Source organism: Protopterus annectens, chromosome 1.part0, assembly GCF_019279795.1.
Source record: "Protopterus annectens isolate FY-2018-M chromosome 1.part0, PAN1.0, whole genome shotgun sequence".
NCBI lineage: Eukaryota > Metazoa > Chordata > Ceratodontiformes > Protopteridae > Protopterus > Protopterus annectens.
In genome coordinates, this window is record NC_056725.1 from 516,686,045 (window position 1) to 516,699,123 (window position 13,079).

At 41.5% G+C, this 13,079-nt stretch overlaps 1 protein-coding gene across 1 annotated transcript in view; it reads right to left on the bottom strand.

The window, feature by feature from the left end:
* ABCC10 (ATP binding cassette subfamily C member 10) overlaps positions 1-13,079 on the bottom strand; it is a 1,243,619-nt gene that overhangs the window by 703,858 nt on the left and 526,682 nt on the right. The window contains exon 9 of the mRNA XM_044061090.1: positions 7,011-7,182. Within this exon, the coding sequence (XP_043917025.1) occupies positions 7,011-7,182 (172 nt within the window). The remainder of the gene's footprint in view (positions 1-7,010; positions 7,183-13,079) is intronic.

Below are 13,079 nucleotides of genomic sequence, written 5' to 3' on the forward strand. Positions count from 1 at the left end.
TTCAGGGTTACAGGGGGGGGTTCATAATTTCAAGAGTACAACTAGCATGGATCTCAAGAAAAAATGGTGGTGTTTGCAAACAATTTATTTTTATTTATTTAGTTTTATTTTTACATTTGTTGACCGGGCTAGTCTAACGGGATATATGTCCATTTTCAGTAGAGGCCCGGGGAGAAAAACTCCAAGCATTAACGGTGACAAAGTTTACAATATATCAAAAAACACTTAAAAATCACAGTACAGAGGCAACATTGGCCTAAAGAAAAAAAGACACTTAAAATCACAGTACAGAGGCAACATTGGTCAAAAGAAAAATTATACTAAACACAATAATAAGATTGAGAAAGATGCAAAGGAGAGAAGAGCCTTTTATTTTATCCTCATACTAAGAAGGAAAGTGTAGTGACTAGAATTAGAGGTCTAGGTTAGTGGAGTAAAGAAAGAGGGTGAGTGCAGGAAGGGGAAAGAGATATCAGTCTGGGTTTGCACATGGACAAAGCCAGTGAGTTTTAAGATGTTTTTTAAATAGAGAAGTAGAAGCAAGGGTTGATATTTCAGAAGGTAGCTGATTCCAGTTTTTACCTGCTGTGTTTGAGAAAAGTGAGTCATCAGCTTTGCTGTTAGATTTAATCGAGGAAGCTAGGAGCTTATTAGCAGAGCGTAGTGTAGCCAGATTTTTGTATGGTGTAATCATATTAGTGAGGATAGGGGTGTTGTAGGATCTTTTGGGTTATAAGTAATTGTTGAAAAAGTATATGGTTCTGTAATTCTAGCCATCCCAGTTGTTTGAGGTTGAGGCAGTGGTGAGTTTTAAAGGGGAGCAAGTGATGAATCTTGCTATGCTATTATAACAGGTGGAAAGTTTGGAGAGGTTGTTTTTAGATAGGTTAGTATATATAGCAGAGGCATAGAAAAGGGTAGAAATAAGATGGGTCTGGGCAATAGTTTTTCTGGCAGAAGGGGTAAGGAAGGGTTTAATTCTATAGAGGGTCCCAAGTTTTTTATTAACAGACTTTATAGTGGAGTTAATGTGGTCATCATAGTTGAGGCGATTATCAATTGTTACACTTAGTAGGTGGGTTGTGGTATCTGGAGTTATGTAGGTAACATTGTTAGAGGTTATTGAGAAGAATGGAAGAGGTGATTTATGAGTTGGAGTAAAAAGCAGTAATTTTGTTTTTTGGGGATTTAGGAGGAGGCAGTGTTGCATAAACCAATTTTCAACATTATGGAAAACAGTTTGGGTGAGGGACTGGAGAGAGGCTATGTTCTTAGCTGTACAGATTAAAGTAGAGTCATCTGTATATTGAATGCAGGTGGCTTGTGGAATGTTTGCGTGTAGATCGTTATTAAATAAGGAAAAAAGACGGGGACCTAGTATAGAGCCTTGGGGTACTCCAATATTTACTGGAAGTAAAGTAGACAGATTGTTATTCCAAAGTACTGCTTGCTGTCTGTTTTCCAGATAAGACCTAAACCATTGTAATGCTTGTGGATTGAGTGAATTGGCTTTCAGTTTGTCTAGAAGTAGGTTATGGTTAACCATATCAAAGGCATTTGACAGGTCAATAAATAGTGCAGAGGAAAAAGAGTTATTGTTACGATTTTTGTTTATAGAGTCGGTGAAGGATAGCAGGGCAGTCGTTGTGCTATGGAATGGCCTTAAGCCATGTTGGCAGTTTGCCAGTAGATTACTTTGTAGAAGGTGGTTAAGTAGTTGTTTGTGAATACATTTTTCCATTATCTTAGCTATTGGGGAGAGTAAGGCAATAGGCCAAAGGTTAGAAAGCTCAATAGATGATCCACCTTTATGTAGAAGGATGATGTGGGATACTTTCCATATGGTAGGGATTTTGACTTCTGCGAAAGTTCTATTAATAAGGATAGAGATGGGATAGTCTACGGCTTTTACGGCAATTTGTAGGTATTCATCTGGGAGACAGTCAGCAGAAGGGGTGCAAGGTTTCAATTTTTTAAGGAGCCTACAGATAAGAGATGTAGGTACAGGTTGTATTTGAAAGGTAGGAGATGAAGTCTTAGAGGTATTTAGAGGGGAAGCAGTAAAAGGAGATAAAGAATTGGCTTTGGTTAGAATGGCTTCTGTGAAGTAGTTATTAAAGGCATCAGGAATCTTTTTGGAGTTAGTTTGGTTGAATCCTGCAGGGGCAGGAGTAGTAGAGTGGCCTGGCCGAATAAGTTTGTTAATCCCTAACCAAAATTTTTGTGGAGTTTGTTGACTGGTTTGTTGGAGGTGAAGGTAGAATACTTTTTTGTCTCTAAGAATATCTTTCTTGGTGGCATTCCTTAACTGTTTAAAGTGGAGGTGATCTGATGGACATTTGGTGGCTCTCCATTTAGCCCAGATTTTGTTTCTGAGGAGCATCTTTTGCCTCATTTGTTTTGTGAGCCATGGGGCAGATTTGGTTCCTATTCTAGAAGAGCGATAAGGTGCATGGGAACCTAGGATTTGAAGAAATTTGCTATTAAAGCAGGTCACTGCTTCATCAAGTTCAAGATGAGTCATAGGTGACCAGTAACAAACTTGTAGTTCAATTAGGAAGCTGTCTGGATTAAAGATTTTTTTAGAATGTGAGGTTTTGAAATTATTAGTAGTTGGGATATGGACTTTCTGTCTTATAATGGTTCCTGGTGTATAGGTTTAAGGGTGGCTATTAATAAGGATCCAGTCAAGGTGGTTTCCTTACTGCTAGCTTTGTGGATTCTAGTTGAGAAACATGCAAATTAGATAGATAGATTTGGAGTTTAGCAGTCAGGGTTTCAGACTTTGCATCTAATGATGGGAGCACATTAAAGGGGGATATTTGTAGATTAGATTTATAGAGAATGGCTATGCCTCCACCTTTTTTGGTTTTACGGTCACATCTAAGGATATTATAGCCAGGAGTGGTTATTTCCTGGTCCAGAGTGGATGGTTTTAGCCAAGTCTCTGTAAGGCAGAGAATATCAAATGAGTGCACTTCTAGGAGTGCATGCAGGTGGGAAATTTTATTGTTTATACTTTGAATGTTAAGGTGAGCTATAAGGAGGGAATTAGGTGGTTTAGTTAATGTAGGGATCACAGGCAATGTTAAATTGTCTAGGTGATTGGTATAGTTAGTATTGGGGCCAGGGTTTGGATGGATATCACCATCTAGGAGGGGGTGTTGCTGGGGGTATTGTAGAAATTTAAGGATTTTGTGGAAATTGTTAAAATTCTTTTTAATAGTGATGTAAGTAACATGGGTTGCTCTGTGACATTTTGGTAGTATATAGTTAGAGGTACAGGTTATGTTACTGTGGCTAAGGTAATAGATGAAAGAAGATGGTAAAGTTTGCTGGAGGTGATGGTTTTGTTCAGGAAGAGAAAGATTTTCAAGAAGGTTAGTGAGTAAGGTATTGTAAGAGAGGCTATTGTGGTAGTTAAGAGTAGTATGTTTGTGTAAATAGTTTTGTGTGTTGGGGCCATTCTAGTAAGTAGAAATGAGGTAGGAGTTAGTTTGTATGAGTAGATGAAGCAGAAAAAAGGAGAAAGTGCTGAAAGAGATTGAGTAGGGTTCAATTATGCAAATAGTAAAGTAGTGGGGGTTGTATAGGAGTTGATTTGGGAAGTAGTCAGTGTATTAAATGGTGAGGAAAGGTGAATGAGTAGCCAAAATTATACTGTATTTGCAAATTCAGAGCAATATACTTGTATGTTACTAAATATTCTCTGACAGTTATTCCAAATGTACTCAGGTTATCAAATGAATGCAGATGAGAAAAATGCAATAACTGTGAATTATGTGACTAGACATGAATTAGTACAAAAGTATCTGTATTTATTGGGGGAGATGATAAAATGAAGTATCTTGGTATATGGGTTGATAAGGAGAGTCGGTTTGAGCTTTTAAAGAAACATGGAAGGAAAATAAATAAAAAAGAATATATCAAAAAGAGAGAGACTGGAATACTTTGAATATATGGACCTGGATAGTAAGATGCATGCTTTGAAAATGTTTTTAGTTACAGTAAAGCTATAATGCAGCACATGCATACATTCATCAACCTTAAAATATTAGGGATAGCAGGTAATAAAGAACTGAAAGAGTTTATTTGGGAAGGAAAGAGTGCAAAGGTTGGGTGAGATATGTTAATCTTACTGAGCAAGGCAGATTAGTGTTATTAGATTTGAATGGATATCATAAGGACATACATATCAGACCAATACATACATATAGCTGAAGGCTGTAGATATAAATGGAAAACAATGACACTGAATTGGGGGTGGTGTATAAGAGATAAGGATTATAAGCCAAGTATTTAAAATGCAAAGTAGAGATTGTCTACCTTACCAGGGACTCATCCAAGAATATAGGCAAAGAAAGAGTGAGAGAGAAGTACTGAGTACAGTGCCAGCTTAGGTAAAGTTTATGTGGAACTGCTGACTTAAGGTCTTACCAACAAGAAATAATCAGTAAGGCATATAAAATACTGCATGACAGTTTTAAAAATCAATCTGACCAGATAAGGAATGTTTGGGAATGGAGAACAGACAAATCACAAAGGATCAATGGCAAGATAATTGCAGAGCAATAAAACATGCAACAACATTCATATAGCTTATGATATTTGCCTGGAAGTGCTTAAACTGGTAATTTTACACACTGAGTTAACTTTGCAGGATTTTTCCATATCTGGAAGGTAGCTTCTGGAGATGTGAAGGGAGAGAGAGAGACAGAGGAAATTGGGAACATGTTTTTTAGGAATGTGCTAAACTGATCATGTTTTAAGATTGTAGGGTTTCTGACACAAACAATGAGGGATCACAAAAAAGTAAATAAGGAAATGATTCTTACACTGGTGTCCAGAAATAGAAATGCCAAGACATATTAAGGCCTTATTAAATTTTATGACAACGATATCCAAAAGAAACAATCACAAGAAAATGAAAAACAAGAAATAACAAACCAAGTAAGAGATACTGAGCATTACAAAAGAAATAAAGAATTTGGAGATAAGATCAGAGGGTAAACTGCATTTAAATAAATGGCATCTGTGGATTAGTACATACAAACCAATTTTCAAGAGGAGACGTGATTGGTGATGGTTGGCAGAAACTAGAGAATTAAAATATTAATAGATAAAATCCTGACAGATTGCTAATAGAGTATGAACACTGATTTTGGAAAACATATATGTACTATAAAAAGATGTTATTTCAAAATGTTATTTGAATTTTACCTTTTGTGTGTGTGAATTCATGTTGCAAGTGTAATAGAAACATTTAAATAAAGTTGTGTTTAAAAAGTAAATGGGCCAAAAGTGCACTTAAACTGATGTACTATCCAAATCTTAATATGCACATTACATCTATGTAGAGACATCCGCATGTTCCATAGTCGAAGAAGAGTCTTGCGGCATACCGGACTCTGAATGGGTCTCGGTAGAGGCCTGCGAATCCATTGAAGCGGGCATCAGGGACTGCAAAAGCACCTCACTGATTACTGGCAGACTAGCGACTAGCTTAACAGAAGCATCGTCGGCAGCTTTGGACCTATGCGGTCTGTCTCTGTCTTTATTCTTATGTTTTTTCAGAATATCGGTAGTCAGATGGCCTACCGAAGCCATTTCAGAATACGGAGATCAAGAGAAAAATAATTTAGTGACAAAGAGAGCCTGACGACGAAGGGTTCGGGCATTAAACAAGGCACAAAACCAACAGTGAGTTACATCGTGGTCTGGGCCTAAACAGGTGAGGTATTTGCTTTCCACAGGCAAGACAATTGTTAACTTTTTCTGACATCAGTTAGAGCAAGAAAAAAGGATCCCCAATAGAGTACTTAGCTTTAGAAGACTTCAGGATTATTCAATTCGTAAACAAAAACTCAGGTAGCGGCTGACCGGCACTTGCGAACTGCTTCTGCTTCGAGCTCCTCGGCAAGAAAGACTGATGTAATGGTGTCAGCTGACTGTTTTTATACCCCTGACAACCTGATGTCAGTCCTGGAGCAACAGCATCCGATGCAGAAATACTAAATCTCTGGTATTTGGGCCGACTGAGGGCTACCTGCCGGCAGATAACCCAAGTGTGATGACTGCAACAGTGAAACACGAAGAACATCCAAATGTTATATATTACTTAAACTGATAATATCCACTGACTTCTCACTGTCAACCTTATTAGTGACCCAGATGCCGTGATGTAAAACTAGATGAGAAGTGACTAACAAAACATCTCCTTGTTTATCTATGTATTATTGTTCCTTTATGTGTGTTCCTCTGGATCCCATGTAAAAAGCAGTTCTGCCCAGCAGGGCTAACCCAGTCTACAAAATGTAATGAATAGATAAATAAAACCATCCCATTACCTGCCTACTGAGTTATCTGCACTCCACTTGTCCAAACAGTAATTCTGAAGTATCTTCTTCATGACTTTTCAAGGATGGAAGTGAAGGAAAAACATCTTATAATTAACTGTTTCCTTAACTATGGTTAGAGATGTGCAGCTCCTCGTGACCACTACTGTATTCACAAGATCTGCTCAACTATGCCACTGATTTTCTGTCCACCTAGTCCTTTCAACACTCTGTGGCAGTGGAAGAGAATAAGAGATCCCTGGGCCCTATACCCTGAAAGACCACCTCAGCTCCAACATGTTCATTTTCTAACATTTTCCTGGTCCTACTCCTTTTCTATTTTGTGCAACTGTACCCTCCAAATTTAGTGCCATTTCCTTTTGTTCCTGTGTAAAAAGTGTCACAAACCCAAAGTCTTCCTGCCTGGTCCCCTACATCTCCATACCCCCACACTTAACTGTATACTACTCTTACCTGCCTGCCTGCTATTCCCCTAGCCACATAGTGAAGGTTTCAACTTCCAGCCTTCACTTCTCTGGCAATCTACTCTTAAGAGCAACATTAGTAAATCTGACAGCTTTGCTATAGGGGACCCACTACTGATGATCAAGTGAGATACCTCTGTTTTTTTTTGTTTGTTTTTTTAATCATATGTTGTTTCTACTGGATACTTACATTTAGATCATCTGTTAGTGCACAGGCTTCAATGACATCATTGTAAAGTTTGCTGTTAAATCGTTTGCCAAACAGAATGTTTTCCTGAACTGTAGCATACTGTATCCAGGGTTCTTGCACAGCCAAGCCAAATCCATCATGGAGAGATGAAACATAGATTGTGCCACCACACCTACATCAAGAAAAAAAATACAAGCATACACAATAAAGTTTTATTTCACAAATGTGCCCCATGTTATCAGGAACACAAGAAAAAAAACAGTTGTGTGCACTTACCATAAATGAAGATGTTCGAGTGTATTCACTGTTGCAGTCATCACCTGTGGGTTATCCCTGCTGTGGTAGCCCTCGGCTGGGCCGAATACCAGAGTCAATGTTTTTCTGCGTTGACATCATTACATCAGTTTTTCTTGCCTTAACCGTCAGAAGCACAAGGAAATAAGGAAAAGTGGTCCTGGTGGCCAAAAGCCACCGTGGGAAGCTTATGTACCCCTAGGGGAAGATGCTATATGGGGGAAGGAGGGAGGGAAACCAGGACTGCAATAGTGAATACACTCGAACATCTACATTTATGGTAAGTGTACACAACTGTACTATGTTCTTCATGTTTCACTGTTGCAGTCATCACCAGTGGGAGGATTCCCAAAGCTGAGGAGAGGGGTGGAAGGAAAGGTTAGAGTGCTAGGTACGGGTTAGCAGGCCCTGCAGAACTGCAGAAGCAAACCCTGCCCTAGCCTTAGAAAAAAGAGGTAGGTGGTAATGCTTTGTAAAGGTATGGACAAAGGTCCAGGTGGCAGCTTCCAAGATGTCCCTGGTGGGGACTCCACTGAGGAAGGCTGTGGAAGTGGAGGCTGCCCTACTGGAATGGGTACGGATAGACTTGGGGGAGGGTTCCGATGTAGTCTGTGGCAAAAATGGATACAGTGTGATATCCATTTGGAAAAGGTTTGTTTGGAAATGGGCTTCCCCTCTGCCCCAGGGGCAAAGCTGACAAGTAGCTGGTATGTTTTCTGAAAGGTTTAGTACAGTTCAGATAGTGTCTGAGTTGTCTGTGCACGTCTAACGAGTGTATATTTTTTTCTCCCTTGTTTTGAGGATTGGGAAAGAATGTGGGTAGGTGTATGGCCTGGTTGAGGGTCACATCAGATACCACCTTGGGCATAAAGGAGGGTTTAGTCCTCAGTGAGACCCTGTCTGCATGGAAAATGATGAAGAGCTCAACAGCCATGACAGCCTGAAGCTCTGATACCCTTCTGGCTGAGGTGATAGCTAGTAAAAAGGCAGTCTTCCAAGAGGGATATTTCAATTCTGTAAAAGCAGCAGGTTCGAAAGGAGGTAATGTTGGTTTTTCTAGAACATAATTCAGGTCCCAGAGTGGCGTGGGAGGTGATGTCTAGGACCTGTTTGCTTAACAGGGACTCCTTGTTAGCTTTTTAAAGTATAATCCATGCTGAAAGATTGAGAGTCTGTAAGTCTGGGTGCAGTATCTTCCCCCTCTCCTGGGTCAAGAGATCTGAGATCAGGGAAGCTGCTTGGGGGCTGTAAAGGTCATTCTGAGCAGTAAGGGGTACCAATGCTGTCTGGGCCAATCTGGAGCAATGAGGATGGCCTTTGGTCTCTACTCCCTTATTTTGATCAGTACTTTGGGAATAAGGGGCAGAGGAGGCAATGTGTACACAAGGAGGGAGTTCCAGGGGAAGGTCAAGGCATCCACCTTCCACGCTAGGAGGTGATACTCCTTGGTACAGAACTTTTGCAGCTGATGGTTGAGGAGTGAGGCAAATAGATCCACTTCCAGAGTTCCTACTCCTGAATGATTTGCAGAAAGATTTTCCTGTGGAGCTGCCATTCGTGGGAGTCCTGTAAGTTTCTGCTTAGGTGGTCTGCCAGGGTGTTGTTGACCCCTGGTAGGTATTGGGCAATTAGGTGTAGACCCATGGAAGTGGCTGTAAGCCAGAGGCTCATGGCTAACCTGCACATGGGGTAAGATTCAGTCCCCTCCTTTTGTTGATATACCACATTACTGTGGTGTTATCTGTTTTTATAAGAACACCTGGCCTAAGATGGGGTTTGAAAGATGTCAGAGCCTTTTGCACTGCCATCATTTCTTTCTGATTGATGTGCAAGATCCCAAAGACCTTGGGTGCACCTGCCTGCTAGGTGAGTGCCCCAAGCAATGTCTGAGGTGTCGGTGGTGATCGTCTGGCCGGTAGGGCGGAGGATGAAGGGAAGACCCTTGTTCCTGGTACAGGCCTCTGCCCACCAGAGAAACTCAGCCCTTATATATGAGATCAGAGGAAGAGAGGTCTCTAGGGACTGAGTGCTGGCACCAAAGATTCTTTAGATACCACTGAAGTTTTCTCATGTGAAGCCTGGCCAGAGGAATGAGAAGGCTGCAAGATGCCATGTATCCCAGGGCTTGCAGGAACTTTCTTGCAGTCAGGTGACTTCTGGAAGCCAGCTGGGTAAACTAGAGAAGCAGGAAGCTCTGCTTTTTTGGGGATAGAAAGGCAATTTGGGATGCTGTGTCTAGCACAGCTCCCAAGAAAATGATCTTCCTGGTGGGGTTTTGCTTTGATTTCTTCTCGTTGATGGTGAACCCTAGGGAAGTTAGGAGTGATTTGACAAAGAGAAGGTCTTGGAGCAGCTTTTCTTTGCACTCTGCCTGAATGAGGCAGTCGTCCAGATAAGGGTAAATCTGTATATTTCCTTGTCTGCAGAATGCTATGGCCAGGGCCAAGCATTTGGTGAATACTCTGGGTGCAGTAGATAAGCCAAAGGGCAGCGCAGAAAACTGAAAGCGTTGTGAGCCTGCTCTGAAGCACAGGAATTTCCTGCAGGATTCCCTTATGGGAATGTGAAGGTAGGCATCTTTTACATCTAGGGACACTAGCTAGGCATTTTTTGTTAGCATAGGCAGCAACTGCTGCAAAGTTAGCATTCTGAATCTGGGGACCACCAGGGAGGTGTTCAGAATGGAGAGATCCAGGATAGGGCACCAAGTGCCCTCTTTTCTGGGAACAAGGAATAGTCTGGAATAAAATACTTTGCCTGTTTGATCTGTGGGGACAGGTTCTACTGCCCCCTGGGATATGAGAGTTTGTACCTGTTTCAATGCCTCTGCCCATTGATTTGGAGGTAAGTCTGGGTACCCTCTTGGAACTGGGAGTGCACTGAAAGAGAATTTGTATCCCAGAAAAATAACCTTTAAGACCCATTGGCCCTTTGTTACAGAAAGCCAATTGTCTTTGAAGAGGGAGATCCTCCCTCCTAGTTTTTGATGAGTGAAGAGAGGGCAGTGGGGGGAGGGGGAATCATTGTGAGTGTTTGCCATAGACGGTTGGCTTAGAACTCCCTGCCTTAGAGATGGAAGTGGTCCATTGTTTGCTTCTCTGCTGGCCCTGGGATAGGGGCCTGGATGGTCTGTCCCTGCAGGGCTTACCTTGGCCCTGTCTGCTAGGTGCAGGGAAGGCCCAGTGCTTAGAGGGAAAGTTCCTGCTGAACCTGGGAGGTTGAACCTGAAAGAAATCTTTTACTGTTTGCATAGATTTTACTTTGTCTTCCATCTTTTTAAGCACCTCTTCTGCTTTTTCCCCAAACAAGTGCTTCTTATCTAGGGGTACAGCAATAAGTTTAGACTTGACATGATCAGAGAGAGGTTGTTCCTTCAGCCATGCATGTCTCCTAATAACAGATCCTGTCACTGATGCCCTGCTAGAGGCTTCTAGGGAGTCACATCCACATTGTAATGAGTGTTTGGCCACTTGACAAGCAGAGTGCAGTAAATCTGCTAACTCTTTTGAACTGGCACAGTCAAGAAAGGTAGCAATTTTCTGTTTTAATATTTCCAAAGTGTGTTGTTGATATTTTAGCATATGGAACTGACAACTGAGTGCTCTGATAGCTAAGGTTGCAGAGGTGTATACTTTTTTACCCCATCCGTCCAGAGCTCTGGAGTCCTTGTCAGAAGGAAGAGGATTCTTGGCAGGACTAGTCTTAGCTCCTTTTAGTTACTGTGTAATGACATCTGGGTCTGCAGCAGGATTTCTGTACAGGCATTTGTGAGAATTCAGTACTATGTAGTACGTGTCAGGTTTACTGGGAGCAGGAAAGAGGGCTAAGCTGGATTCATGGAAAACATCATCCACCACTTCTAAAATAGGGTATATGGCCAGGGGTCTGTGCTGAGGGAGGTCCAGAAACTCTCTAAGCCTTTTCTTGGACTGTGGGAAGTCCTGATATTCCCACTGGCAATGTTCCCTGAGGGAGTGAAGGGTTTCCACAAAGGAAAGGTCCTCTGGAGGGGAGGCAGAAGGGATGGATTCCTTCTCATCTGAATCCTCATAAGCAGTTAAGGGATGCTGTTCCTCTTCAAAAACTGAATAGTCAGATTCCTCAGAATCCTGTTCTGTCAAAATTTCTGGAGAAGGGTGCCTTTTCCTTTTAGAAGTCATGGCCTGACTACCCCAGATAAGGGATGTGAGATACTCTGCCATTTTCAGCATTTGTGCTTGGGGTGGTGGAGCAGTAGCAAGATGGTGGCTAGAAGTAGATTTCCTAGGAGTGGCCCGACTTCTAGGCCTAAGAGTATCCGTCAGTCTGAGAGAAACAGTAGTCGTAAGAGAAGTTGGTTTCTGTCTAGATTCGGTAGTGCGAAAGGCCTCTTCGGAAGCCGGTGCCTGCATCACGGCTCCGGACCCAACCGAGGCAGAGACAGCCAAAGGCTCGGAAGACGAAGAAGATTTCTACAGCATACTGGACTCCGAAAGGGTCTCGGTAGAGGCCTGCATAGATACTGAATCAGGCATCAGGGGCTGCGAAAGCACTTCACTGAATTCCAGAGAACTGATGACCTGCTTAGCGGTAGCGTCGTCAGAAGGCTTAGCCTTGTGTGGTCTGTCTCTATCTTTATCTCTACATTTTTTCAGAATGTCCACAGATGACAAACGCCATATCAGAATGCGGCGAATGGTTCTCACATTAAAGAGGGCACAGAACCGGCAATGTGGGACATCGTGGTGTGGGCCTATACAAGTGACGCAGTAAGAATGGAAGACTCGGTGTGGGATCTGCTTTCCACAAGCGAGACAATTGTTGCCTTTTTTGGACATTGGTTAGTGCAAGAAAAAAGGATCCCCAACGGGGTACTTACCTTTAGAAGTTTTCAGCTGAAAATTCAACTTCTGGTAGAGACCGACTGGCACTCAAGCGAACTGCTTCTGCTACGGGCTCCACGGCAAGAAAGACTGGTGTAATGACGTCGGCTGCCTTGCTTTATAGAACTGACGACCTGACATCAGACTACAGGCGACTGCAGATGCAAAAAATAAATTGGCTCTGGTATTCGGGCCGGCCAAGGGCTACCACAGCAGGGATAACCCACAGGTGATGACTGCAATAGTGAAACACGAAGAACATCTATACATATATATATATATATATATATATATATATATATATATATATATATATATACAACCTGCTCCTTAAACTTACTCACTACACCTTTGCTGCAACTGTTGTCTTGGTAGAGTTTTCACCTGTAGTACTCCATTTCTTCAGAGGTCCTTCAGTGTGTGTTGCATCATCCACCCATTATCATTCTGGTACCATTTTTTATAGTGGTATGTTTGCTATCGAGCATGTTGTCACTTCAGATGCATACTGCACACATCAAAAATCCACACCGTATTATATACTAATTAGCTACAGCTCTCAATTTTACAGAAATAGTGCTTGCAAGCTGGCAGCAATTTTCATTACCAGATTTTTTTTTACTCAGTAGCTCATATTTGTAGAATATGATCCCTCACCACATATTTTAAATGTCCAGAAAAAAAATTAAAACATCTAATTCAATTACTTCTCGAGGATAAGATACAGTTACTGAAATCAATACTTATAAATCACACACATCAAATGATCAGTGGAAGGCAGTCTCCTTGCAAGTGACAGACTGTTGAAATTTTCTCTCCAGAAATCCACAAATAAGTTGTTGTTTTCTCTTCAGCTCCCATGTTTTGAAGAATCCCAAGTAATACCAAAAAATAAATAAGACAACAGAAACAG